Below are 22,219 nucleotides of genomic sequence, written 5' to 3' on the forward strand. Positions count from 1 at the left end.
GAAGTACTTTTTTAAGTCAGCAATAAAATATCAGTTATTTACAGGGCAATGAAAGTGTTGCCGTGTTTAAAGAGTAGGACATTAGCCCCCATTATGCGACAAAACATGTAGGCAGTACACATGGCAGTACAATTAATATATCGATCAGGAATCCGGCCCGCCAAGTACTTCATTTTCCCATATCAGGCCCGCCGACTGGAGAAGTTGCCCGCCGCTGGTCTTTACTGTTTCAAATTTTGGTTAACTCATTTAACTCATGTTGCCTTTACCTCTGTTTTAAAAATTAGTTCTTGTTTTTAATATAATTTCTTTTAAATTTCGTGTAATAATGAGAACAGTCTGAAAAATATTTGCCTACGATTTGTTTTACTTTTGATTAGTTAATCAGTTTATATATTCATCTAATTTAAAGCAAAAATCGTTCAATTTTATTGTTTGTGAAATTACTTACATAGATAAAGTGTTTTAGCTAATTATCGATTTAGCTGAACTCTGTATTTTTATTACTTTCAGGTAAATGGTTTAGTAGTCGACGGTACTGTTCCTAATCATCAAAATGCAGAAGAACTGATTTATTTTATAAAGTATGTTCATTTTGTACAAAAACTTGATGTGAAAATATACATCTCGTTTTGAATATTAATGTCTTAGCAAAATAAGTTATATTACAATTGCCATTACCGTGTGTCAGTAGGACTTTAATAGGGCCAAATACCAGATATATATTTGTGTATGAATTTTTTAGGTTATTGTTTTATGGTAATAATCGTTTTATTAATGGCATTTGTTTTTGTTTTTCTTTAAACTTTGAGTAATTATCTTGAATAACAGCTTTATGTTATTTTCATTTATTTTACATAATTTTTTTTACAGAACAGGCCAGTCTGTTTTGACAAAAGACAATTTTAGTAACAATGTTCAGTGGGGCTCCTTGAGATCAGGTTATATTGAAAGTCTTCTCAGAATTATGAATGGAATCTATGCACCTATGTTTTTCAAGAATACAAATTGGCCGGATAGCATTAAGAATGATTTCAGTGCCCATTTACATCGGTATGATTTAGTATACTACAATTATGATAATGGTCTGATTACAAATATAAAACTTTACACATTTAACTTTATTGAAGATTTTTAGCCAGCTTGACTGACATTAAACACAAGCTGAAAGGAAAAACTGTGTTATATATTCCAAATGAAGGTATGGAAATATCTGCTGAAATTGTTGCCAAAAGCAAGGAGCTTGTTCAAAGACTTGAAAGTATGGCATGGATTTGCAAAAAAATCATTTTAATCATATTATTATTTCAAAAATTCAATAAAAAAGGAACACAACTGTAAAATAATTACTTAAGTATAGCAAACATAATACACAGCTATCAAGTTTGTTTAATCAATTTTGTAATATAGAAGGAGAAACTTTATCTCAAACCCAATCACTAGAATTAAAAGTAACTTAAATGATATATTTTTCAATGTTATAAACCAGAATAAAAAAGTTCAATAACACCAAAGTGGGATGTAAACAATGAAAACACAATATATACTTATTTCAAATAATATACAAACTTGTACTATTATAAAATAAACTAATGTGCAAAAAAATGTTTGTTATTATTTAATGTAACTTTATTGAAATTACTATCTTTATAGCTGCCATGATCCATTGGACAAGACAAATTAAGGAAGTATTAAATGCCCAAGAAGCATTAGAGACTGCAGAAAGCACAGGACCATTAGAGGAAATTGAATTTTGGAACAACAGATGTATTGATCTTTCAGGTATGTCTTTTCCATTTTTTACATTGCATGTGTTTCAACATTTACCTATTTTATTATTAAAACATTTCATATTAAGATTCATTGGAATATATTTTTTTAGGTTTAAGTTCTCAACTTGATAAGCCTGGTGTGAGAAAAATTCAGAAAATTCTTGAAATTGCCAAATCTTCTTATGTGGCTCCGTTTAAAAAGCTAGCTAAATTAATCCAGGATGGCTCTGCCCAAGCTCAGAGCAACCTGCGATTCTTGTCACTTTTCAAAGATCCATGTGAGAAACTAGCTTCCTCAAATCCAAGCAATGTCCACACTTTGCTCCCTGAGATTGTCAAAATTATTCGAATTATTTGGGTCAATTCTCCATATTACAATTCCAGGTATATATATGTTTCTGTTGCTCATTGAGCTTTGGATGGAATGAGTCTTCTTACCCGGCCATATGTTTTTTCATATTTTTTATTTGTTCTATTTTAATGGGAATAATTGCTGCATTTCAGAGAGCGCCTGACTGCACTGTTTCGCAAACTGAGCAACGAAGTCATACGAATTTGTTGCCGAGAAATATCACTCGATCGAATTTTTGACGGGTATGTAGATAGCAGTTCGGTGGTACTAACAAACTGCGTCAGCTGTTGCCTCGCCTGGAAAGAAATCTACAAACTCAATGCCATCACTCACCATAAGTAAGGCATATTAAATAATTTACCATTAGTAGACGTATGACAGCTATTTTAAAAGTGTCTTTACCGGTGTGCCAGTTCCACCCGTTTTCTGTTTCAAAATTATAACCAAAAAAAAAGTTTGTCCTTAGTGACTAAGATCGTGTCAAAGTGCTAGTTACTGTAATTGCGCACGTTATTGTATTTCTTTAAAGTTATTCAAGTGCAAAACGATGTCAATTTTTTTAAGTATTTTTAGTTAACAAGGAATCTTGAAACTACGACTTCGTTCAAATTTTGAGCGAGCGCGATCAAATTATTTCTTCTTAACACAACGTGTTAAGTAAACCTGACTCAAACAACCAGCTCGCTGCGTGCCGACACTTTTAGACATGATTAGGCCGCATAGTGCGGCTCCTTTAAGGTCCTGGCGCTTTACATCTGACTACCAAATTTCGAAACTGATATAAGGTAGCAAACTGTAAATTGTAAAAGTGTAATACCAAGTAGTGGAATATTTTTCAAATACGCATTGTAGGTGAATGAACTTATGACACCATTATGAGTGAATTAATTAATATATTTTAGTTACTTAAATGGGTGAAATACAGGCCGTAGAGTCGACGCCGGACTCGGGACTAGACGAAACCTCACATTTAATCGGACTCGGGAGTCGGGTTTATTTTTTTGGCCAGAGTCGGACCTGGGATATTTTAACCGATTCCGCAGCCCTGAGGTTAACCAACATATATATGTGATAATCCGAGTTTAATAGGCGGAACTTGTGCTAACAGAGATCTACACAAGTAAATAGTCTACAGCCAGATCAAGGTGGTACAATAAATTTAGGTTTTGTTATTTGACAACTAAGTACCATTGCTGTTACGCGCAGGTGTTCCGGCCACGGTTGGGTTCTGGATCAAAGTTCGATTTTCGCACAAGTTGATGCCTTTGTTCAACGATGTAAGGATCTGTTGGAAGTTTGCGAGTGCCAAAAGCATTTTGCCCGAAGGTATACAATAGCATTACCCATTACAAATTGATTCATAGATATTAAAATAATTTGAATAACTTAATGTTACTAAACATATTCACTGCGAAAATGTTTAAATAAATGGATTTTCTCTTACTTTTTTATACAGTGTTCGCACGCAAATATGACTTATTGAGCAGTAATTGTCTACTAAATTTTATGTTCTTATATCGCTTATTTAAGGGAGGATGGAAATAAGACCGAGCTTCCGTTCTTCTGTGGTCAACGGGGTCCAGCGATAGCTCGAAGCCTCCTGGAGATCGAAGGAACCTTTGAGAAGCATCTTCAGATTCTCCAGACTGTCAAGAAAGGAATTCTTGACGTAAAGAACACATCTTGGCACGATGACTACAACAAGTGAGTCACTTTGTTTTTTCTTAGTGACCAGTAAAAATAAAGTTGCGGTTGTACATCCGTCGTTTATCGATGAAAATGCTCTTATGAATCGTTAACAGAAAAATATACTGCAAAAACAACTATACCAGTGCAATTTTGGGGACATACTGCTAAAAAAACGAGCGCTGTGGCGCGTTATTAAGATGCGCCAGCGCGCAATGTGAAATATTTGTTTATGCGCTTTGTTTCAAGGTTCCGCGCAGGAGTCAAAGATTTAGAAGTGATGATGCAGAATCTGATCTCGTCTTCATACGAGACAGTGAACACGGTTGAGGAAGGTGTGATGCTTCTTGATGTCTTTCAACACCTATCTGCCCGCGAGTCTATCAAGCGAACCATTGATAAAAAGACTGTTGATGTGAGTTTCATCAATTTTATCATTTTTTTCTGTTTTTTAAGTTTTTTTAGTTTACAATTTTCCTATATTTTAAAATGCTTTAAATTATAATGCTACCTATGTCCTATGGTTAACAGTAACATATCAAATACATTTAATTAACAAAATACCATTGTGAGTTAATTCAGTTCAAACATGTATCCCGTTTAGGTTTATCACATGTTTAACGACGAGTTGAACAACGTGAAGAAAGAGCTGAGCACAAAGATGACAAATATGATGTCACACCAGCCGAAATATGCTGGAGCTGCTCATTGGGCGCGAGCTCTTAAGCGGAGAATCGACAGACCAATGGAGGCAAATTTTTTTTTTCACTTTGCTATTAGTAAAATTTGTACAATATATAACCGACAGCCACATACATGTTTGCAAACTTATACGCCGATTAGCCTTTTAAGGTGTATCTTGTGTTATAGGAGTTAAAACGGGCCTATTTTCTGCCCGAGATTGGACTGGGTGTGGAAACTCGAACGTCATATCAACAACTCGCAACTGCTCTGGACGAATTTGTGCGTAAAACCTTCAACGAATGGACTGCTACTGTCGATGAAAACAGTATAAAAAAGCTCGATATTTCTCTTATGCAAAAGGGAGCTGTTACCAGGGACATGCTTAACATGAATTTTGAAAGGTACAATAAATAAGAAACGCATTTTTATAATGTCTTATTCAGGGCTATGCCAACAGTCGGAACTTTATAAAACTCAGCTCCAAGTGTCTGACATTGCTGATTCGCCGGGTAGAGGAATTCTACTAATGTCGTTAAACCATCTAATTATTGTCAAATTCTTAGTTTACACATAGAACTACAGGCATGGACTACGTGTGTTGCTTTTAAATGCTTGTTGACTTGCAGGAATATATTGAAGTTGTTCAATGAAATCCACTATTGGGAGAGGCTTATGTTCGAGATACCACATTATGTTAACGACGTCTACTCGAAGCGCGAGGAATTGCGGAGCTTGCGAGAACACGTACTACTTGTTGTCAGGTAAGAGAGTAATACATTTTTCACCCTAAATAAGTCACCTTAGGTTTGATAAAAGGGTAACTAGATTTTGAATCTACCGTATAAAATAAACATCTTGCTCCTGAAAAACTTTTTTTTTCAAACATATCTAGCATTATTTCGCAAAGGTACACAAACTAAGGTTAGATAAATTAATTAGTGCACGAGTTGACTAATATGATGTGTAGAGATTACAACCGTATAATATCGGTGTTGTCGATGGAAGAAAGAGGACTATTTAAGGAACGTATTCGATCCCTGGACAAAAAAATTCATCCTGGACTTACCAAGCTGACCTGGGCATCTAAGGGAATATCGGAATATTTCGTGGGCGAATGTAGACTGCACTCAAAGAAGGTTGTTTGCGCTCAATTTTTGATCAATTATGTACCAATCGTAAACTCATTAGCGGTAAAAGCATAAATAACTAGTATTATTTCCGAGTCTGTTTTTTACCGTATTACTTGTCATATGTTTTACATTTAAGCAAATCTAGAAAAAAACAGAGTTGTTTGTACATCAGGTATTTAATGGAAATTTTTGTTAAACGGTGCATTAGAACAACTATGTCTTAAAATAAGTTTACAAAGAGAATCACTACACAGCATAGCTTAAATTGCTCTATCGATAATTTCAGGTACAAGCGATTGTAGATGACTACAAGCGAGCAAATATGTCGATAGCACAAAGTTGTCGAAAGATCAGTGAAATGTTGCTTGTACATCTGGATGGAAAGAGGATTTACCAGGTTGAATTTTATGGTTTGTATAACTGTAAAGTAGACGTATACTACACACAATATATTACTACACACAAATAAAAATAATTTACCCAAGTATTTGATCTGGTGTGCTACACATTCCAGAGGTAATTAAGTTTAATGGTAACAAAAAATTATTTCACTGCAGGAGCTTGAGTTTCAAGATGATCAATATCGCCACCGCAACAATGTGCAAAAGAAACTGGAGGAAATTCATCAAGGCATCCTGCAAACTATGAAAAATACTTACCTCGTATTCAAGACAGATGGCCTCGATGTAAGCAACGAAACTAGGTTTATATCTAAAACCTTTATGTTGAACACAAAGTTGCATTTGAGTTTCGGTCATTTAACAGTCAAAACTATATAAATTAAGCATTCTTTATTTACCTTATCAGGTGCAGCAGCATTGGGTACACTACACTGAGCGCATCGACCAACACGTAGAAGATGCTTTTCGCCTTAACGTCAAGTCGTCACTGCTGGAAATATCGAAGGCGATTAACGGGGATGGAAAGTCTTCGCCGAATCCACTTTTTCGGGTCAAGGTTGTTCTTCAAAACGGAAAAAACAATACACCAGTGGTAAGCTTGCAACGACTAAATTTCCACATACACTTTAGGTCGTACTACGAACTTTGTACTTGTTGTTTTGACCGAATTGCATAGCTATAATAAATCAAGATTCGCGCAAAACTGTAAATAATTGGGAATGTGTTAAATTGCCCCGCATACATTTTTTGAAATACCCTAAGAATCAACACCCCTTTGGCCTTTACCATATAAAATATCCAACTTTTAAACAGTGTTTTTTAATTTTGAGCCACGGAACACTTTATGCATTGAAATATTTTGCGGAACACCAAACGAAAGTTTATAATAATTAAAATAAACAACACGACAATCATTTAATCACTTTTGGTGATTCTGAGTGATTTTCGTAAAAATGGTAGGCCTATTCGGACTACATTAAGCAACAACAGACCCACGCAAATATAATTTAATAATTACACAACAGTCTCATTATTAAACAACAATAAATAAGGTAAATTGCGATGAAAAATTATAACTTTTGATTGTGATAGTTTTAATAAAGTAAAAGCTGCTTATGCCCATTTTCGCTACACCATGCATTTTCGACCGGCGTTGATGGAACAATGGTCAAATTAATAAACTTAGGCGGAACACTTTTTCAAAATTACTGCTCAAGGCCAATATTGTTTCCTCAAAACGCAAGTATAGGCAAATAAATATATATAAAAAATTGCGTTCACGTAGTTCAAATAGCCGAAATATGCAGAAATGACCTCGAGCCATGTTTGCAAAACAAGGGACAGGCCGAATGATTTACAGAGCTGTTGCCGACCCCTGGCTTAAAAACTGATAAAAGTTTTTGTCTACGTTATGCTTTGTAGGTTGAGTTCTCTCCCACCTTGCAACAACTTGCCACAATTGTTCGTAACATAAGCACACAGCTGACCAGCGCCATATCCGGTTTTAAACATTTGCCTGAAATTTTGGCAAGAAGCAAGCGAATGCATTACGAACATAAAGATGCTATCGCTCTTATCATTGGTAAGAAACATGTCCATATTAATGCATAAAAATCTCGGTTTTAAAAGTTTATATGTACTTAGACTGAAACATTAGTAACGTTGATACTAGTATTATTATTATAAATTAACAATAATGCTACTCTTTATTTCAACTTTATTTCTGTGCGTATATAAGATGATACTTGTAATTTTGTTTTGTAAATTAATGCGCGACCTGTCTGCGTTCTCTGTTTCGATATGTGTATGACTTTAGGTGGTTATATTAATTTCCATAACATTTCAATATTAATTGAAAAACAACACACTCAATGCTATAACGCAAGTTACCAGTTTATTTCTGTTTGTATCATCCAGAATTGTAGATTTTAGAAGAAGCTGTTCGTGAATACTTACCTAGGCTTTTTCAATACTAGTTTTTAGTTTACTGAATGACAAGCAACATAACACCAATTTTAATTCAGTGGTATGTTTATTTATGTATTTCATCTAATGATACATGAACTGTATTATCTTTCAGAGAAAGACGAGGAGACTCGCAAGATTCAGCGCAGCATACAAGAAGGGATGCTCGAAAACTCAAAGCACCTGCAAAACTACCTTACCACATGGGACAACTATAAAGAAATATGGGAGATTAACAAAGATGCATTCATAAGAAGATACCAAAGACTTAACCCTCCCGTTGCAAGCTTCGATGCTGATATTGGCAGGTATAGAATAATCATAGAGATTCTTTAGTACTGTAAATTTAAAAAAGAAAACGACATATAGAATCCAGCCTGTAAAATTATTTTAAAAATCAGTAGCATGGCACTTAGTATACCTTCCGTGGTCTGGCTTGACGTGTTACATATGGTAAGCTGTTTTAACTGCCCGACAAGAAGCGCTTTTTCTATTAACCTTCTATTTCTGTCAATAACTTAACATTCTATCAAACGCTAAAAAAACTGTCTCAGTACATCAAGGGACAATTTTTAAATATACTGAAATCAACGGGTTGGAATGATGAACTTGTATAAACAGATCCGTTAACGCTTCCCCGTGTTTATCAGGATGAAATTTATCTCATCTATTTATACGGTCGCAGATATACGGAGGTAAGCAACAATGTACAAAAGGAAGAAACTGTTCTCAACATTGAGTTTGTTCTACTCGATTGTTCACCGCTGAAGTTTGCTCTTTTATCTCACTGCAACGAGTGGCAGAATAAATTTACGACCTTGCTCAAGAAAATGGCTTCTCAGAAGTTGAACGAACTTGCCATATTCCTTAAGACCAACGCAAAAAAGTAAAGACCATGAACAATTGTGTAGCTATAGTAATCTTTTTGTGTTATCGATTTTACTTAAATATAGCTTTGGAGCTGTGTTTGTAGTAAGTTGGTAATTTTTATATATCGTTTAGTATATCTTAAATACAATCACTGTTGTAAAAGCTTCGAGATTTGTAAGTTGTTTATAAAGACAAAAACAAATTATCGTTTTGTATCCATTTATAATACGGTAATCACCGATGATTTGTTCCCATTGCCATGAACCTCGCAAACTGATTAGCAACATTGTAACACAGGGTGAGCCACGTGCCGAAGACACTTGACGAACTCGGTGACGGTATCGAGTTGTGGGAGAAGTTGCACAGCGACCTCCAAGCTACCGAGGATCGCATTCCGCCCATTCACGAGCAATTTGCCATCCTTGAAAAGTACGAAGTCGTCATTGAAGAAGAGGTACGTGCTCGACTGGTTGATGTTATTTACAACACCACAGAATGATATCTGAAGCCGTTTCGAATGCCACATAAACTTTTAATTTATAACCATATGCGAATTCAGCGTTGTCGAACCCTGATTTATTCGTTACAGACTCAGACAATGTTAGACAACCTTGGTTCGGAGTGGGTCGGCTTCCAACAAGCCATCATTGACGCTGACATTATGCTGAGAAAGAACAAGGACAAATTCAAGTCAGGCTTACTGAGTCAAGCTGAAGAGTTCAGGAAGCGGGTCAGCGGGCTAACGTCGGACTTTACACAACTCGGTCCGTTTACCAGCACTTTCACGTCGACCAATGCAATTGAGCTTATTGCCAATTTCAAGTAAGTTGCGTAGCTTTTCTACACTTTTTTGTACAGTATTGGCTGTAAAACTGTGTGCCTAGAGTTTTACAGGTGCAACATTTTTTTAATTTAAACATTTTTCGTTAGCTTTTCTCCGTAATACTTGTGGCTGTTGTCGTTTATATGGGGCGTTAAAGAAATCGTTAATGGTTAGGGTCTTAGCATTTTCGTGAAATGTTAAGCAGCGTTCTACAACTGTTTTTCGTAGAACATTACCAACTTAGTTTACCTTACGGTTTTGTATGAATTTAATAAGGGAAAGTAAAGTTAACACTACATATTTGGGAAAAAATGTATTCAAATTATAGAAATATTATTGTCACAAGTAATATCATTTAAGTTGCATTTACATATTTTAACACTTCTTTATTGCCATAAGGAAGGGAATCGGAGATCTTAAGCTTGAAGAAGTGACTATTCGAAGAGGTCTTGGTATCTTCAAGATCGAACAACAACTTTCCAAGGACCTAATTAATCTTGACAGGGATGTCGACTACATCGATCAGGTTCCTTGGCTTTATTTCGTTAAACCAATTAAATAAGGGTTGTTGGGAAAGTTTCACAATCGAGCCTTTCATGACATAAACTAAACCAACTTCATTCTTTAAATACAGGTTTGGGATTTGACGAAAGAATGGGAAACGCTGTGGGCTGAATGGAAAGTTGGGTTGTTCCAGAACCTCGTTACTAACGAAATGGAAATGACAGCACAGACGCTCTACAAAAAGCTCAACAAACTGAGCAGGGAAGTCAAGGTAACAGTTTATTTGAAGTTAAAAGTAGTTCCTTTGAATTAGGCTGGTGGCCAATCAAAATATTAAACCTGTGGTAATAAAAATTGTATTTCTAGGACAAAGAGTGGGAAATCGTTGAATCGTCAAAGAATCGGATCGACCAATTCAAACGTACAATGCCGCTCATAACTGATCTTAAAAATGAAGCCATGAGAGAAAGACATTGGACGCAAATAAAAACCGAAGTATGCTTGTACAACAATTTTGTACGTCTTAAACCAGGGGTGTCCAACCCAAACATGCTGATTGCTAAAGTGGCATTTTTTGTCTGTAACCTACTCCTGTGCCAACTTTAGTAAACTATGTTTAACTAATTTTCTTTAATTTCATAAAGCACTTTTTATTTTACTAACACATGTAACACGCCTGCTAAATTAATCATGCAAATATTTCTACTGATTAATACTGTTTAGTTGTAAACGTTTGATTTTAATCACTTGAAGTATTTTGGCTTTTAAGAGCGTGTAGTTGTAATGCAGTTTACTGTATTAAAAGTGTCTTTCGGTTAACTGCCATCGCGAACTAGATTAGGTTTGTTTACAAAGAAACTTTCATATCAGAGGTACGTTACCTGTCGATAAATTGTCTACTTTGGTTAGTATTAATGCAGAAATTTAATTGCGGTTTAACATCTAAACCACAAGCAAGTAACACGATAAGAAACGAGTCTAGTAATATACTAATGGACAATCGTCTGATCATTGATTACACAACATTTTGTTTTATCTTGTTTTAGAACATAATTTTCCTGATAGATTATCATCAACACATACTTTATTCTCAGTGTCTGTTATTTAACAATGTCAATAGCCACAGATTTTTGTCTGGGCGCATCTTGGTAAAATGTGTAACATATTGGAGATTTTAAATTTTCGACAGTGCCGGAGTGCCATCCTCAATCAATGCGCTATTGCGCATGCCGTATGTTGGACACCCCTGCTGATATAGTTTCCTACACTCACTCAAAAGCTGCTATATATGGAATTTACATAATACGACAATTTTTAGGTCCAACATCCGTTTGATCATCAGAGTGAGACCTTCACATTAGAGCGAATTATAGAATTAGGCTTGGACGCTCACGCCGAACAAATATCAGAAATTTCAGGAGCCGCAAGTAAAGAGCTTGCAATTGAAGAGGTCAGTTAAATTCTTGTTATTAGGTGTTTAAAAGGGCCCTAATATACTATTTTGTTGGCAATTTTTTATTCATGTATAATGGTTATATTTACAGACTTTAGCTGACATTGAATCAATTTGGAATGATATCATATTGGATGTTAGTCCCTACAAGGACAAAGGGCATTTCAAGTACATGGTTATTTGTTTTTGTATGACTTAATTTAGAATGTTGGCTATAGTTAACAACCAAGATAATTATAAATAATCGACCACCATGTATTTATGTTACTTGATTGCTTTAAAAGTTAGTTTTACTTCCCATTTAGACTTCGAGGTACTGACGAAATTTTCCAGCAACTGGAAGATCACCAGGTCACGCTGTCGACTATGAAAGCCTCTCGCTTCGTTAAAGCCTTTGAGAAACAAGTCGATTTGTGGGAGCGCACTTTGTCACTTATTCTTGAGTGTGTTGAGATGATTCTTACAGTCCAGCGGCAGTGGATGTACCTGGAGGTATTTTTTGGCAAATTTAAACTTTTATACATGTCTTCAATAAACATTTAAACATTGCATATATTTACTATTTTTTTCTTAATTGAGTAAATTTATTTTGCTTTTCCGTCTCAAGCAATTATAAAAGTTTTGTTGATTTTATTTAGTTATGTTTAGTTAATACTTTTCAATTTTATTTTGTATAATATATTTTCGAGATACTTTTTTTATATCAGAAATTATTTTTTCATTGGTGATATTGCTTCCATTTGTTGCACAGAACATTTTCCTTGGTGAGGACATTAGGAAACAGTTGCCTCGTGAATCTGCCGAGTTTGATGACGTTAATCAGAACTGGAAAGTTATTATGACGCGCTTGAGTAAAGACAACAACGCAAGGAGAGGAACGCATCACCAAGGTATTGTACGGTTTGAATAACAAGTTTTGGCGGAAAATTTTAGTTTGAAGATGTAAAACGGATAAAACAAATCAACATGAAATTATTATCATGAAGGATGTTTAGACCCAGTGCTTTCTATAATGCTTGCCATTTACCAGCTACAACAAAGACAATTTAAACCTTGGATTACATTTTCTATAGACCAAACATTTAATATTAGCCCACTTTGTTTGCTATGTAATTCAAAAAAAAATAAACCTGCCTTTTTGTGGTTTAGGTCTTTTGGAACAACTTAACGACATGAACGGCAAACTTGAGGAAATCCAGAAATCACTTGATATGTACCTTGAGACGAAGCGTCAGATATTTCCGAGATTTTACTTTCTTTCAAACGACGATCTACTCGAAATTCTCGGCCAATCTCGAAATCCAGAAGCTGTAAGACTTTTACCCCGTCAATTCTAAGTTTTTTTGAATTTTAACAGAAGGCAGAAAAAAATAGTTTAATATTTTGATTTTTATGCACTTAGTACATTTACTATTGCTCAATCTCCTAAATGACTAGCCGTATGGTTAGGTTCAACCTCACTTGAAGAAATGCTTCGACAACATCAAGACACTTCTCATGAAGAAGGTGGGTCATGGACAGCGAATGGAAGCCTCTGGAATGTATTCGAGCGAGGGAGAGTTTGTGGAGTTTGGCAGTCCTGTGCTACTCGAAGGTTTGTTGTTTGCCTCAAATGTTTTATTTTAAAACCTTGTTTTTTTTATTTTTTTTTTACCGTAAGTTGATTTCAAAAGTGCAACACGTTTATTCTTACATCTTGCCGTTTAACTTAAACGTTGTTCTGAGTCAACGATACTTTTATTTTATCATGTTTTGTTGGTTTCTGATAAAGTTTATTGAACTTATTTTATGCGCATGCACGCGTGGTAAATTATCTGTTTGCAAAAAAGCACATTGCATTGAAAGTTTATGTTTATCGATGTAAAGCAACACGGTATTACGTTGCATTGGCGTGTTGCAGGACCAGTCGAAGCTTGGTTGTGTGACGTAGAACGTACGATGAGATGGACTCTCAAAGAAGTTTTAAAACAAACGAGAACTGCTCTCAAAAAACTTCTCAACAAAAGAGACAAGTGGATTAAAGAGTATCCCGGACAGGTTAGTATGTGTATTAAACGTTTTGACTTAATAACTTTTTATTAGTTTCATTAATTATTTAATATGTTGTGTTTTATTTTTAGTATTCTTTAGAAAGCTAAGCGTAGTTAGCTTTGAAATAAAAATTAGTATAAAGCAACACCTCACCACTGTTATACTTCTTCAAAATACATTTGATTGTCATAAAATTATATTCCTATATTTATTTTCAGCCTGTAATCACAGCAAGTCAGATACAATGGACAGCTGATTGCACCAAGGCGTTGATCACCTGCAAAGAGAGGGGAGATAAAAAGGCAATGAAAAGCGTAAAGAAGAAGCAGGTTTGAAAGGGTTTTTACAAAGCCCTACTTTGGTGTATTTTAGGATTGAAATTGATACCCTTCGCTGTATTAAGCTGTTGTTTTCTTACGTGTCAGGTTTCTATGTTGAACAAATATTCAGAAGCGATCCGCGGCAACCTTAATAAGAACCAGCGATCAAAGGTTGTTGCCTTGGTAACTATCGAGGTTCACGCCCGTGACGTCATTGACAAGCTCATCAAGACCGGCACAAATGATGTCACGGCATTTGAATGGCTGCAACAACTTCGTGTGTATTGGGATAAGGTTAGTTTTCCGTATTGAGTTCATACGCTTGTTTCGGCGCGTAAACTTCGTAAAAAATCGTGCCCCTACGGCCAAGCACACTGTACTTGGGTGTTTTTTTTAGCACACCTCTGTTAAAAACATAAAACTCCCTAAAACAATTTGTCGATGCAGGATCTCGATGATTGCGTAGTGCGTCAAACAAACACACACTTTCAATACGGCTATGAATATTTGGGCAACTCCGGTCGGCTCGTCATTACTCCACTGACGGATCGTTGCTATGTCACACTTACAACCGCCCTGCATTTACACAGGTAAAAAAATTGATTGAGGTTTTCTGTTTATGATAGTCTTTTGAATCAGTATGGGATTGGAAGAACAATTGTTTTACAATACTACTGTGTCGTACCTCGGAAGCTTTTAAAACAAAAAAAAAACTATTTATACAGAGGAGGAAGTCCAAAGGGTCCGGCTGGAACCGGCAAAACTGAAACCGTCAAGGATCTCGGCAAAGCTCTCGGCATGTACGTTATCGTGGTCAACTGCTCTGAGGGTCTAGACTACAAGAGCATGGGAAGAATGTACAGTGGTTTGGCACAGGTTCGATTAGACAATAATTCTATTTACCGTTTACAAACTTCTTGTAAAAGTAAGCTTTACCTGACACGTTTGTCCTATAGGACCTACACCATGTATTTCATTTATGGGCTGTATTTTGTAGCTTTATTCAGCTTGTGATACGTTCCTTAACGTTTACTTTGTATTCCAATGCTTTCACTTGGCTTACAGTTCAATTGGTCTTTGCTAAGACATTATTTTCTTGCTCAAATAGACTGGAGCTTGGGGATGTTTTGATGAGTTTAACCGAATCAACATTGAGGTGTTATCTGTGGTGGCTCAACAAATCCTCTCCATCTTGTCAGCTTTGTCCACTGGCCAACAGCGATTCGTGTTCGAAGGAAGGGAGATCAACTTGATCTGGTCGTGTGGAATCTTCATCACAATGAACCCAGGTGCAACTTCCTTCGATAGGAATTACAATATTTTGTTTAGTTATTTTTTGTGATGCTGGGTTGTTTGATAAAATAATTAGAAGCTTGCGTGATAGGAACTAAATATATTTCTACTTTTTAGAAAAAAATTTTTATTTAATATTTGGTTAATTTAATACTACTTACTGAAAGGTTACGCCGGAAGAACGGAGCTGCCCGACAATTTAAAGTCTATGTTCCGGCCCATCGCCATGGTTGTGCCAGATTCCAACCTTATATCCGAAATCATTTTATTTGGTGAAGGTTTCGGAAATTGCAGGGTGAGATTAAGTGTTGCTCATATTTTTCCGAGTATATTACAAACATAAGCGAAACGTTTAGCTGACGGATACTGTTTTATTTTATATTGTCATCCCCAAAGTTATGTGCATTTGTCAGTATATAATGAATATGTTTAGCACAAGTATTATGCTTCCTATCATCTTGTATTCTGTTATAATAATTTGTGTATTCTATTCAGGCTCTGGCGAAGAAAGTTTATACACTCTACTCTCTAGCAGTTCAACAGTTGTCTAAACAAGATCACTACGACTTTGGGCTAAGAGCTTTGGTGTCTGTGCTAAGATATGCTGGCAGGAAAAAGCGAGCTAACCCCGACATGTCTGATGAGGAGGTACGACATATCTTTGCGAACAATCTAGTTAACATTTCTTAAATTCTAAATCCTTTTTTGTTCAATATAAGAAGATACCTCCTGGTTTTTATGAATAACATAAACAATGAACACTAAATCCGAATTTTTTTTTTTTAGATTTTGTTGCTAGCGATGAAGGACATGAATGTCGCCAAGCTGACATCAGTCGACTCCCCACTTTTCAACGGGATTGTGAGCGATCTGTTTCCTGGAGTTGATACGCCTGTTATCGATTACGGAAAGGTGAACGCGCATTCTTCCACTTTTATTCCATAATGTTTGCAACCCTTCGTCATAGGCGCTTAACTTCCTTATTTCAAATCCTTTATTTTTAATTTTCGCACAGCTACGTGAATCGATCACGAAAATCCTGGCGCAGCAGCAGCTCCAAGTCAACACTCACTCGGTTCTCAAGGTCATCCAGCTTTACGAGACAAAGAACTCTCGCCACTCGGTGATGATGGTTGGTCAGAGTGGGTCGGGCAAATCTGTTACGTGGAGAGTTTTGCAAGCAGCCCTTACCAAGTTAAAGAAAGACAACGTTTCCGGCTACAACATCGTTAGGGTAAATTTAAGAAAGTACACGTGTGGTTTGCGCGTGCTTTAATTTACCGGCAATCATTTGCAAGAACATAGTTTGCAAATGTATGCCTCTAAACTAATATTTATTAGCATTTGTTACTAGAAAAATATTCAATTGGCTACATTGTGTAACGAAAGCTAATCGTCGTAAATTGTCAACAGGACTTCCCAATTAACCCGAAAGCGTTGTCCTTGGGTGAGTTGTACGGCGAGTTCGACCTGAGTACAAACGAGTGGACTGATGGCGTGCTGTCGAGTGTCATGCGCCAGACTTGCGCCGACGAGAAACCTGATGAGAAGTGGCTGGTGTTCGACGGGCCGGTGGACACCCTCTGGATCGAGAGCATGAACTCGGTGATGGACGACAATAAAGTTCTCACGCTCATCAACGGAGAGCGCGTTAGCATGCCGGAACAGGTAAATATTAGGCCCGTTAAGTGTTTGTATTGCTGCGAATGGTTTATCTCAGTTTAAAACAATAATACAGGTTTAAGATGTCTCGTTTTACCATCATTGTCTTTATTTTAAACAAAATGGTGTTCTTTTCTTTTGTTTTTTCGATCCCGGAGGAATGCTGTAGTTACCTGCAATTTGACATTTTCTGCTTGAAATGGAGCTGTTAATCGTATTGCAGGTTTCGCTCCTGTTTGAAGTAGGCGACCTCTCGGTGGCATCCCCTGCCACAGTCAGTAGATGTGGAATGGTCTACTTTGATTACGGCGATCTGGGATACAAACTGTTCGTCAAATCGTGGCTGCAAAAGAAAAAGCAGAAAGTGAGAAAATATATAATGGGACAGTTATCTGCCTTATAATTTAGGACGAAAAATATAAAACAATTGTCGTGCTTTTGTGTAGTAACATGCGGTACAAGTAATGGCCCAATGTTAGACTGAAATTGATAAATTCCTGAACCTTGCCATAAATGTTAGTAGAACTTTGTTTGTTTTCTAAACAGTAAAATTAACATTTGACACAAAGGATATGGTGTTGATATTGAACGACCTGATCGACAAATACTTGGACAAGATCCTCGACTTCAAGCACACGAACTGCAAAGAACTGGTTGCCGTGTCTGAAATAAACTCCGTCAAGTCGCTGTGCAACCTGTTTGATGCTCTAGCTGTGGCTGAAAACGGAGTAAGCTGCTATTATCCTTTATTAAAACCATGTTATATATATTTAGTCATTTGGAATTTAAATAAAACGATTTAGATTTAAAGCAATTGTTTATTTTATTAGGTCAACCCAAACGATACCGAGAACTTTGCCCGTATGGTGGAGCTGTGGTTTATATTCTCCCTAATATGGTCAGTTGGAGCATCTGTTGATGAGGAAGGAAGAAGAAAGGTTGATAATTTTCTGCGCGAGGTCGATGGAAGCTTTCCCAATAAAGTATGTGATGTTTTTCATTTCTATTGATTTCTGATTGTCTGTGCTAGCAAATTAACTAGCGTAAATATACCTATTGTCTACCTGTTGTTTTAGGATACTGTGTACGAATACTATGTTGACCCAAAAAATCGTACCTGGGTAAATTTTGAGGAGAAACTTCAGAAAGGATGGAGATATCCTCCCAAGTAAGTCACTTTATAGTTTATGCGGCTTATCGTCATACTAAAAAATCTAGGAGCGCGATGTATTTATACGGGTTTTCATTTAAACCTAAACCATTTTAAAACGTGTGTTTTTTATGATAAAAAACATAATGACGTGACACTTGATGTTTGCTAAAAGTATACATTTTTGTAACTTTGTATTAAGCGCTCCCTTCTATCGTATAATGGTACCAACGGTGGACACAGTGAGGTACGATTTTCTTGTATCCTCGCTCATCAAGGCCGGAGTACCCGTGTTATTAGTTGGGCCTGTCGGAACAGGAAAAACTTCGGTGGCCCAAACCGTCTTACAGAAACTGGATGCCACCAAGTTCAGCACACTCACCATTAACATGTCGTCTCAGGTAGAAAATTTACTAGGACAATTGTACAAGTAATAGAATTATTAGGCCAATTCTAAACAATTCAAACAAATATAGAGTAAAACAGTTGTGGCTATATTTATTTTCTCTTTGTAAATTTAATAAATTCATACTTGCGAACGAAACATCAAGATAGAGATGTATTGTAAAGAGGTTCATGTCCTTTCCTTTAACTTTTAAAATTTAAATGTATAAACGAGTTTTGTTTCGGCAGCTGTTTGCACTAAAATCAATCAATCTGGTTACCAATTTAATAAATCCCAATTGACAGACAACGTCAAATAACGTGCAAGAAATCATCGAAAGTCGTGTAGAAAAGAGGACCAAAGGAGTCTATGTTCCGCTTGGAAGTAAAAAGATGATCACGTTTATGGATGACCTTAACATGCCGGCCAAGGACACATTTGGAAGTCAGCCTCCACTTGAGCTTATAAGACAATGGCTTGACTATGGTTTCTGGTACGACCGACTTAAACAGATCACCAAACACGTTAAGGTAGAACAAAATTGCATGGGGTACGTTTGATTTCTATAGCTTACACAGATATTTATATAATTTGAGAAAACGAAATTTTGAAAATAGTTATTTTGCTGTCCCACTTTTGTACTTTAAATCGCATATAAAATAAAAACTCATGAGAGTCCTAGTCATTTACAAATTTCCCTTGATATATTATTGCGTTCGACGATAACGAACTATTTTTGCCTGAACACGTCTGTGGTCTTCATGTTAACCGCCAGCCATATCGTTAAATATTTAAACAAAACCCTTTATGTCTAGGACATGTACTTGTTGTGCGACATGGGGCCACCTGGTGGTGGTCGGCAAGTTATATCACAACGTCTTCAATCAAGGTTCAACCTTATCAACATGACGTTCCCAAGTGTAAGTTTACTGTTAACAGCTTTTGCCTATTTTGTTGTATATTTTACTTAAACTTTAAGTATTCTTTTTGAACGTTTCGAATAACTCTATTCATTTTCAACATTCAAAATGATACCTACTTCTGTATGGGGTTTGATATTCTTATTACGTCTTACTACAAGCTCCTACCATTATGCTTTAAAGTATTCTGTATTCCATATTTGTTGATTTATTCTGGTTGACGCGCAGGAGACCCAAATCAAGCGAATCTTCGGAACTATGATTAACCAAAAACTTCAGGATTTCGAGGAAGACGTGAAACCAATAGGTGATATCATTACCCAGGCCACCATCGACGTGTACAGATTGGTGATAGAAAAATTTCTTCCCACTCCTGCCAAGATACACTATCTATTTAATCTGAGAGACATTTCCAAGGCATGTATTAACTGCAATATTTAACGACAATGTTTTTTTTTAATATTTAACGCAATGTTTTTTTTAAATCAAAAACTAGCATAATAATAAATTGCAAAGCCAAATAGGTTCGAGTAAATCGACAGCATCTTGATTGTTGTGTTCTAGCTCCTTAGTGAAGCATAGACTGGGGTGAATGGAGTTAATGCAGTCAAAAAACACATTAAGAGATTTAGCATTAGAAAACACCAAAAACATGTCGTCAACGTAACGACAAAGTAGCTCAGGCCTGTGATCCGGCTTGGTCTTGTCAATTGCCTTCTAGCATAGCCTTATAGTTGCAACTTGATCGCTTCTATTTTTGCTTGCAAATTTGTTAGTTAGATGACGGTCCGTCGACTATCCATATGATTTAACCACTTTTTCTATACCGCTTAGGTCTTTCAGGGATTGCTCCGTGCTCACAAAGACTTTCACGACACAAAGCAGAGCATGACTCGTCTGTGGATTCACGAGTGCTTTAGAGTTTTTTCTGACCGACTGGTGGATGTCAAGGACAGCGAAACCTTTATCGCGATGCTTAGTGACCGACTGGGGGCGCTGTTTGACCAGACATATCACAACTTGTGCCCAAACAAACAACCTCCTGTCTTTGGTTGAGTACCACTTTTATATCGCCTAGCATTGTCTATTCCTAATTTTTTTTTAATTTAAAATATATCTGAAAAGTTAAACTGTATTTACACTTATATTTCTGTTAATCTCCTATTAATATATATATTAACCATATTATATTATACTTATCTCTTTAGGTGATTTCCTCAACACAAACGGTGTATACGAGGATTTAAATGAGTTCATTCTGGTGAAAAAATACATGGAGGATCAATTAGAGGATTACAATATGACACCTGGGGTTGTAAGCATGGAACTTGTACTGTTTAAAGATGCTATAGAACACGGTAAGTCAAAACTTTAGCAAAAATTAGCTGCATTATTTAGCAGTTTACGCAGAAACTATGAAAAATAGATTACTCTACAATCCATGAAGAAAAAAAAGAATAAATTTAAAAAAAAACTCTATGAGTAGCAGGAAAACAAGGATTAAAAATGTTTTATTTCGGCGTTAGTTGCACGTATCGTTCGTGTAATACGGCAACCTCGCGGCAACATACTTTTGATCGGGATTGGAGGATCGGGGAGACAGAGCTTGTCACGCTTGGCTGCCTATGTGTGCGACTACACAACTTTTCAAATTGAGGTTTCAAGACATTACCGGAAGACCGAGTTCAGAGACGGTGGGTTACCGGCATATTTTCATTTTAAGTGGAGACAATTCTTATTTAAAAATTAAAATGCCGCTAAATGTTATATATATTTATTAAAACGTCATTAAAAGTTTTTTTCAGCAAATTATCAGTTTGTATTTTTCATATCTATATAGGTTTAGTGGATATTGTTAACTTACTGTTATCTCGGGGTGAAATACTTCGTTTTTGGTCGGCACAAGAGTTGCCACAAGCTTGAATACTTTATGCGCCAGCGGTTTTTAAATATGGCTAATTACCCTAAAGAGGTAATTGGCTGTTTTAGAGGGTTATTTTGAACAAAGTATGAAAACTATACGTTACCGCCTTAAACAAATATAGGCATTGTCAATCTTCTAAATCTGAGGTTCTTGAACTTTTAGACCGCGCCCCTCTGAATCAAAACGTTTGCCTTTCCGAAATATTTCGTTTAGTAACTACAAAACTAATGCATTTACAGTTACTTTTAAGTAAAATGATCTGTATTACACAGGCAGTGTTTAATATATGTATAAAGGCTCCTGCAAAATTATACAGCATTGTGGATTGAGGTTGTAGTAAGACGTAGTGTGAATTTCAAACCCATACAGAAGTAAATAGCATTTTGAACGTTTCGAAAATCTCTTTATAAATTTTCAACATCTTGAATAAAGAGATATTCGAAAATATCAAAATGCTACCTACTTCCTTATATGCAAAATGTGTTGATATTTGTGGTTTTCTTTAACGTACCCCAAGTCTGAATTATATGTCTGAATTATACCTCACGTCTGAATTATACGAAAATCTGCAGTTCACGGTCAACCTCGTCCTGAAATATGCAACTGAATAGAATACTTAAGTCTTAAGATGTCATGAGCCCAAAATGTTTTTGTATGGTTTTAATTGGTAACTTTTAATTTAAAACGAGGCGTAACGCATTGGGCACATAAAAGAGAATCGCCTATTACTCGATATATAATCGCATTTACTAATTTGCAAAAGTGGCCAATCTGGAGTTTATACGGCGCAACATGCCATGCGCAATGCACATAGGAGGCTCGTCGTCTAAAAACTTGACAGTAAATAAATTAAAAAATGTTTGTTTTTTCTCAATATCCGTCGTGCCCCCTTCC

General features: G+C 36.1%; 1 protein-coding gene across 2 annotated transcripts in view; it reads left to right on the forward strand.

Annotated features, from left to right (window-relative positions):
- Positions 1-22,219, forward strand: part of LOC146148550 (dynein axonemal heavy chain 2-like) — a 45,574-nt gene that overhangs the window by 2,821 nt on the left and 20,534 nt on the right. Inside the window, exons 4-55 of one of the 2 annotated variants that reach the window (XM_083387651.1) lie at positions 514-584; positions 874-1,053; positions 1,131-1,261; positions 1,654-1,782; positions 1,883-2,156; positions 2,277-2,462; positions 3,331-3,450; positions 3,655-3,828; positions 4,060-4,225; positions 4,415-4,561; positions 4,681-4,895; positions 5,121-5,255; positions 5,462-5,630; positions 5,911-6,021; positions 6,182-6,310; positions 6,432-6,617; positions 7,448-7,607; positions 8,106-8,298; positions 8,676-8,876; positions 9,158-9,314; positions 9,450-9,682; positions 10,083-10,209; positions 10,318-10,458; positions 10,554-10,682; positions 11,506-11,637; positions 11,732-11,808; positions 11,946-12,132; positions 12,392-12,530; positions 12,790-12,950; positions 13,090-13,234; positions 13,541-13,677; positions 13,890-14,000; positions 14,097-14,285; positions 14,439-14,581; positions 14,717-14,867; positions 15,100-15,280; positions 15,452-15,579; positions 15,780-15,932; positions 16,071-16,196; positions 16,300-16,518; positions 16,698-16,952; positions 17,170-17,310; positions 17,516-17,674; positions 17,777-17,929; positions 18,023-18,114; positions 18,299-18,497; positions 18,787-19,011; positions 19,297-19,401; positions 19,630-19,818; positions 20,236-20,452; positions 20,610-20,759; positions 20,928-21,095. In XM_083387651.1, coding sequence (XP_083243777.1) covers positions 514-584; positions 874-1,053; positions 1,131-1,261; positions 1,654-1,782; positions 1,883-2,156; positions 2,277-2,462; positions 3,331-3,450; positions 3,655-3,828; positions 4,060-4,225; positions 4,415-4,561; positions 4,681-4,895; positions 5,121-5,255; positions 5,462-5,630; positions 5,911-6,021; positions 6,182-6,310; positions 6,432-6,617; positions 7,448-7,607; positions 8,106-8,298; positions 8,676-8,876; positions 9,158-9,314; positions 9,450-9,682; positions 10,083-10,209; positions 10,318-10,458; positions 10,554-10,682; positions 11,506-11,637; positions 11,732-11,808; positions 11,946-12,132; positions 12,392-12,530; positions 12,790-12,950; positions 13,090-13,234; positions 13,541-13,677; positions 13,890-14,000; positions 14,097-14,285; positions 14,439-14,581; positions 14,717-14,867; positions 15,100-15,280; positions 15,452-15,579; positions 15,780-15,932; positions 16,071-16,196; positions 16,300-16,518; positions 16,698-16,952; positions 17,170-17,310; positions 17,516-17,674; positions 17,777-17,929; positions 18,023-18,114; positions 18,299-18,497; positions 18,787-19,011; positions 19,297-19,401; positions 19,630-19,818; positions 20,236-20,452; positions 20,610-20,759; positions 20,928-21,095 — 8,296 coding nt within the window. Of the gene's footprint in view, positions 1-513; positions 585-873; positions 1,054-1,130; positions 1,262-1,653; positions 1,783-1,882; positions 2,157-2,276; positions 2,463-3,330; positions 3,451-3,654; positions 3,829-4,059; positions 4,226-4,414; positions 4,562-4,680; positions 4,896-5,120; positions 5,256-5,461; positions 5,631-5,910; positions 6,035-6,181; positions 6,311-6,431; positions 6,618-7,447; positions 7,608-8,105; positions 8,299-8,675; positions 8,877-9,157; positions 9,315-9,449; positions 9,683-10,082; positions 10,210-10,317; positions 10,459-10,553; positions 10,683-11,505; positions 11,638-11,731; positions 11,809-11,945; positions 12,133-12,391; positions 12,531-12,789; positions 12,951-13,089; positions 13,235-13,540; positions 13,678-13,889; positions 14,001-14,096; positions 14,286-14,438; positions 14,582-14,716; positions 14,868-15,099; positions 15,281-15,451; positions 15,580-15,779; positions 15,933-16,070; positions 16,197-16,299; positions 16,519-16,697; positions 16,953-17,169; positions 17,311-17,515; positions 17,675-17,776; positions 17,930-18,022; positions 18,115-18,298; positions 18,498-18,786; positions 19,012-19,296; positions 19,402-19,629; positions 19,819-20,235; positions 20,453-20,609; positions 20,760-20,927; positions 21,096-22,219 lie in introns of those variants that run through there. The other variant, XM_083387652.1, reaches the window with a different exon arrangement.

Source organism: Ascidiella aspersa, chromosome 4, assembly GCF_963924565.1.
Source record: "Ascidiella aspersa chromosome 4, kaAscAspe10.2, whole genome shotgun sequence".
Classification (NCBI taxonomy): Eukaryota; Metazoa; Chordata; class Ascidiacea; order Phlebobranchia; family Ascidiidae; genus Ascidiella; species Ascidiella aspersa.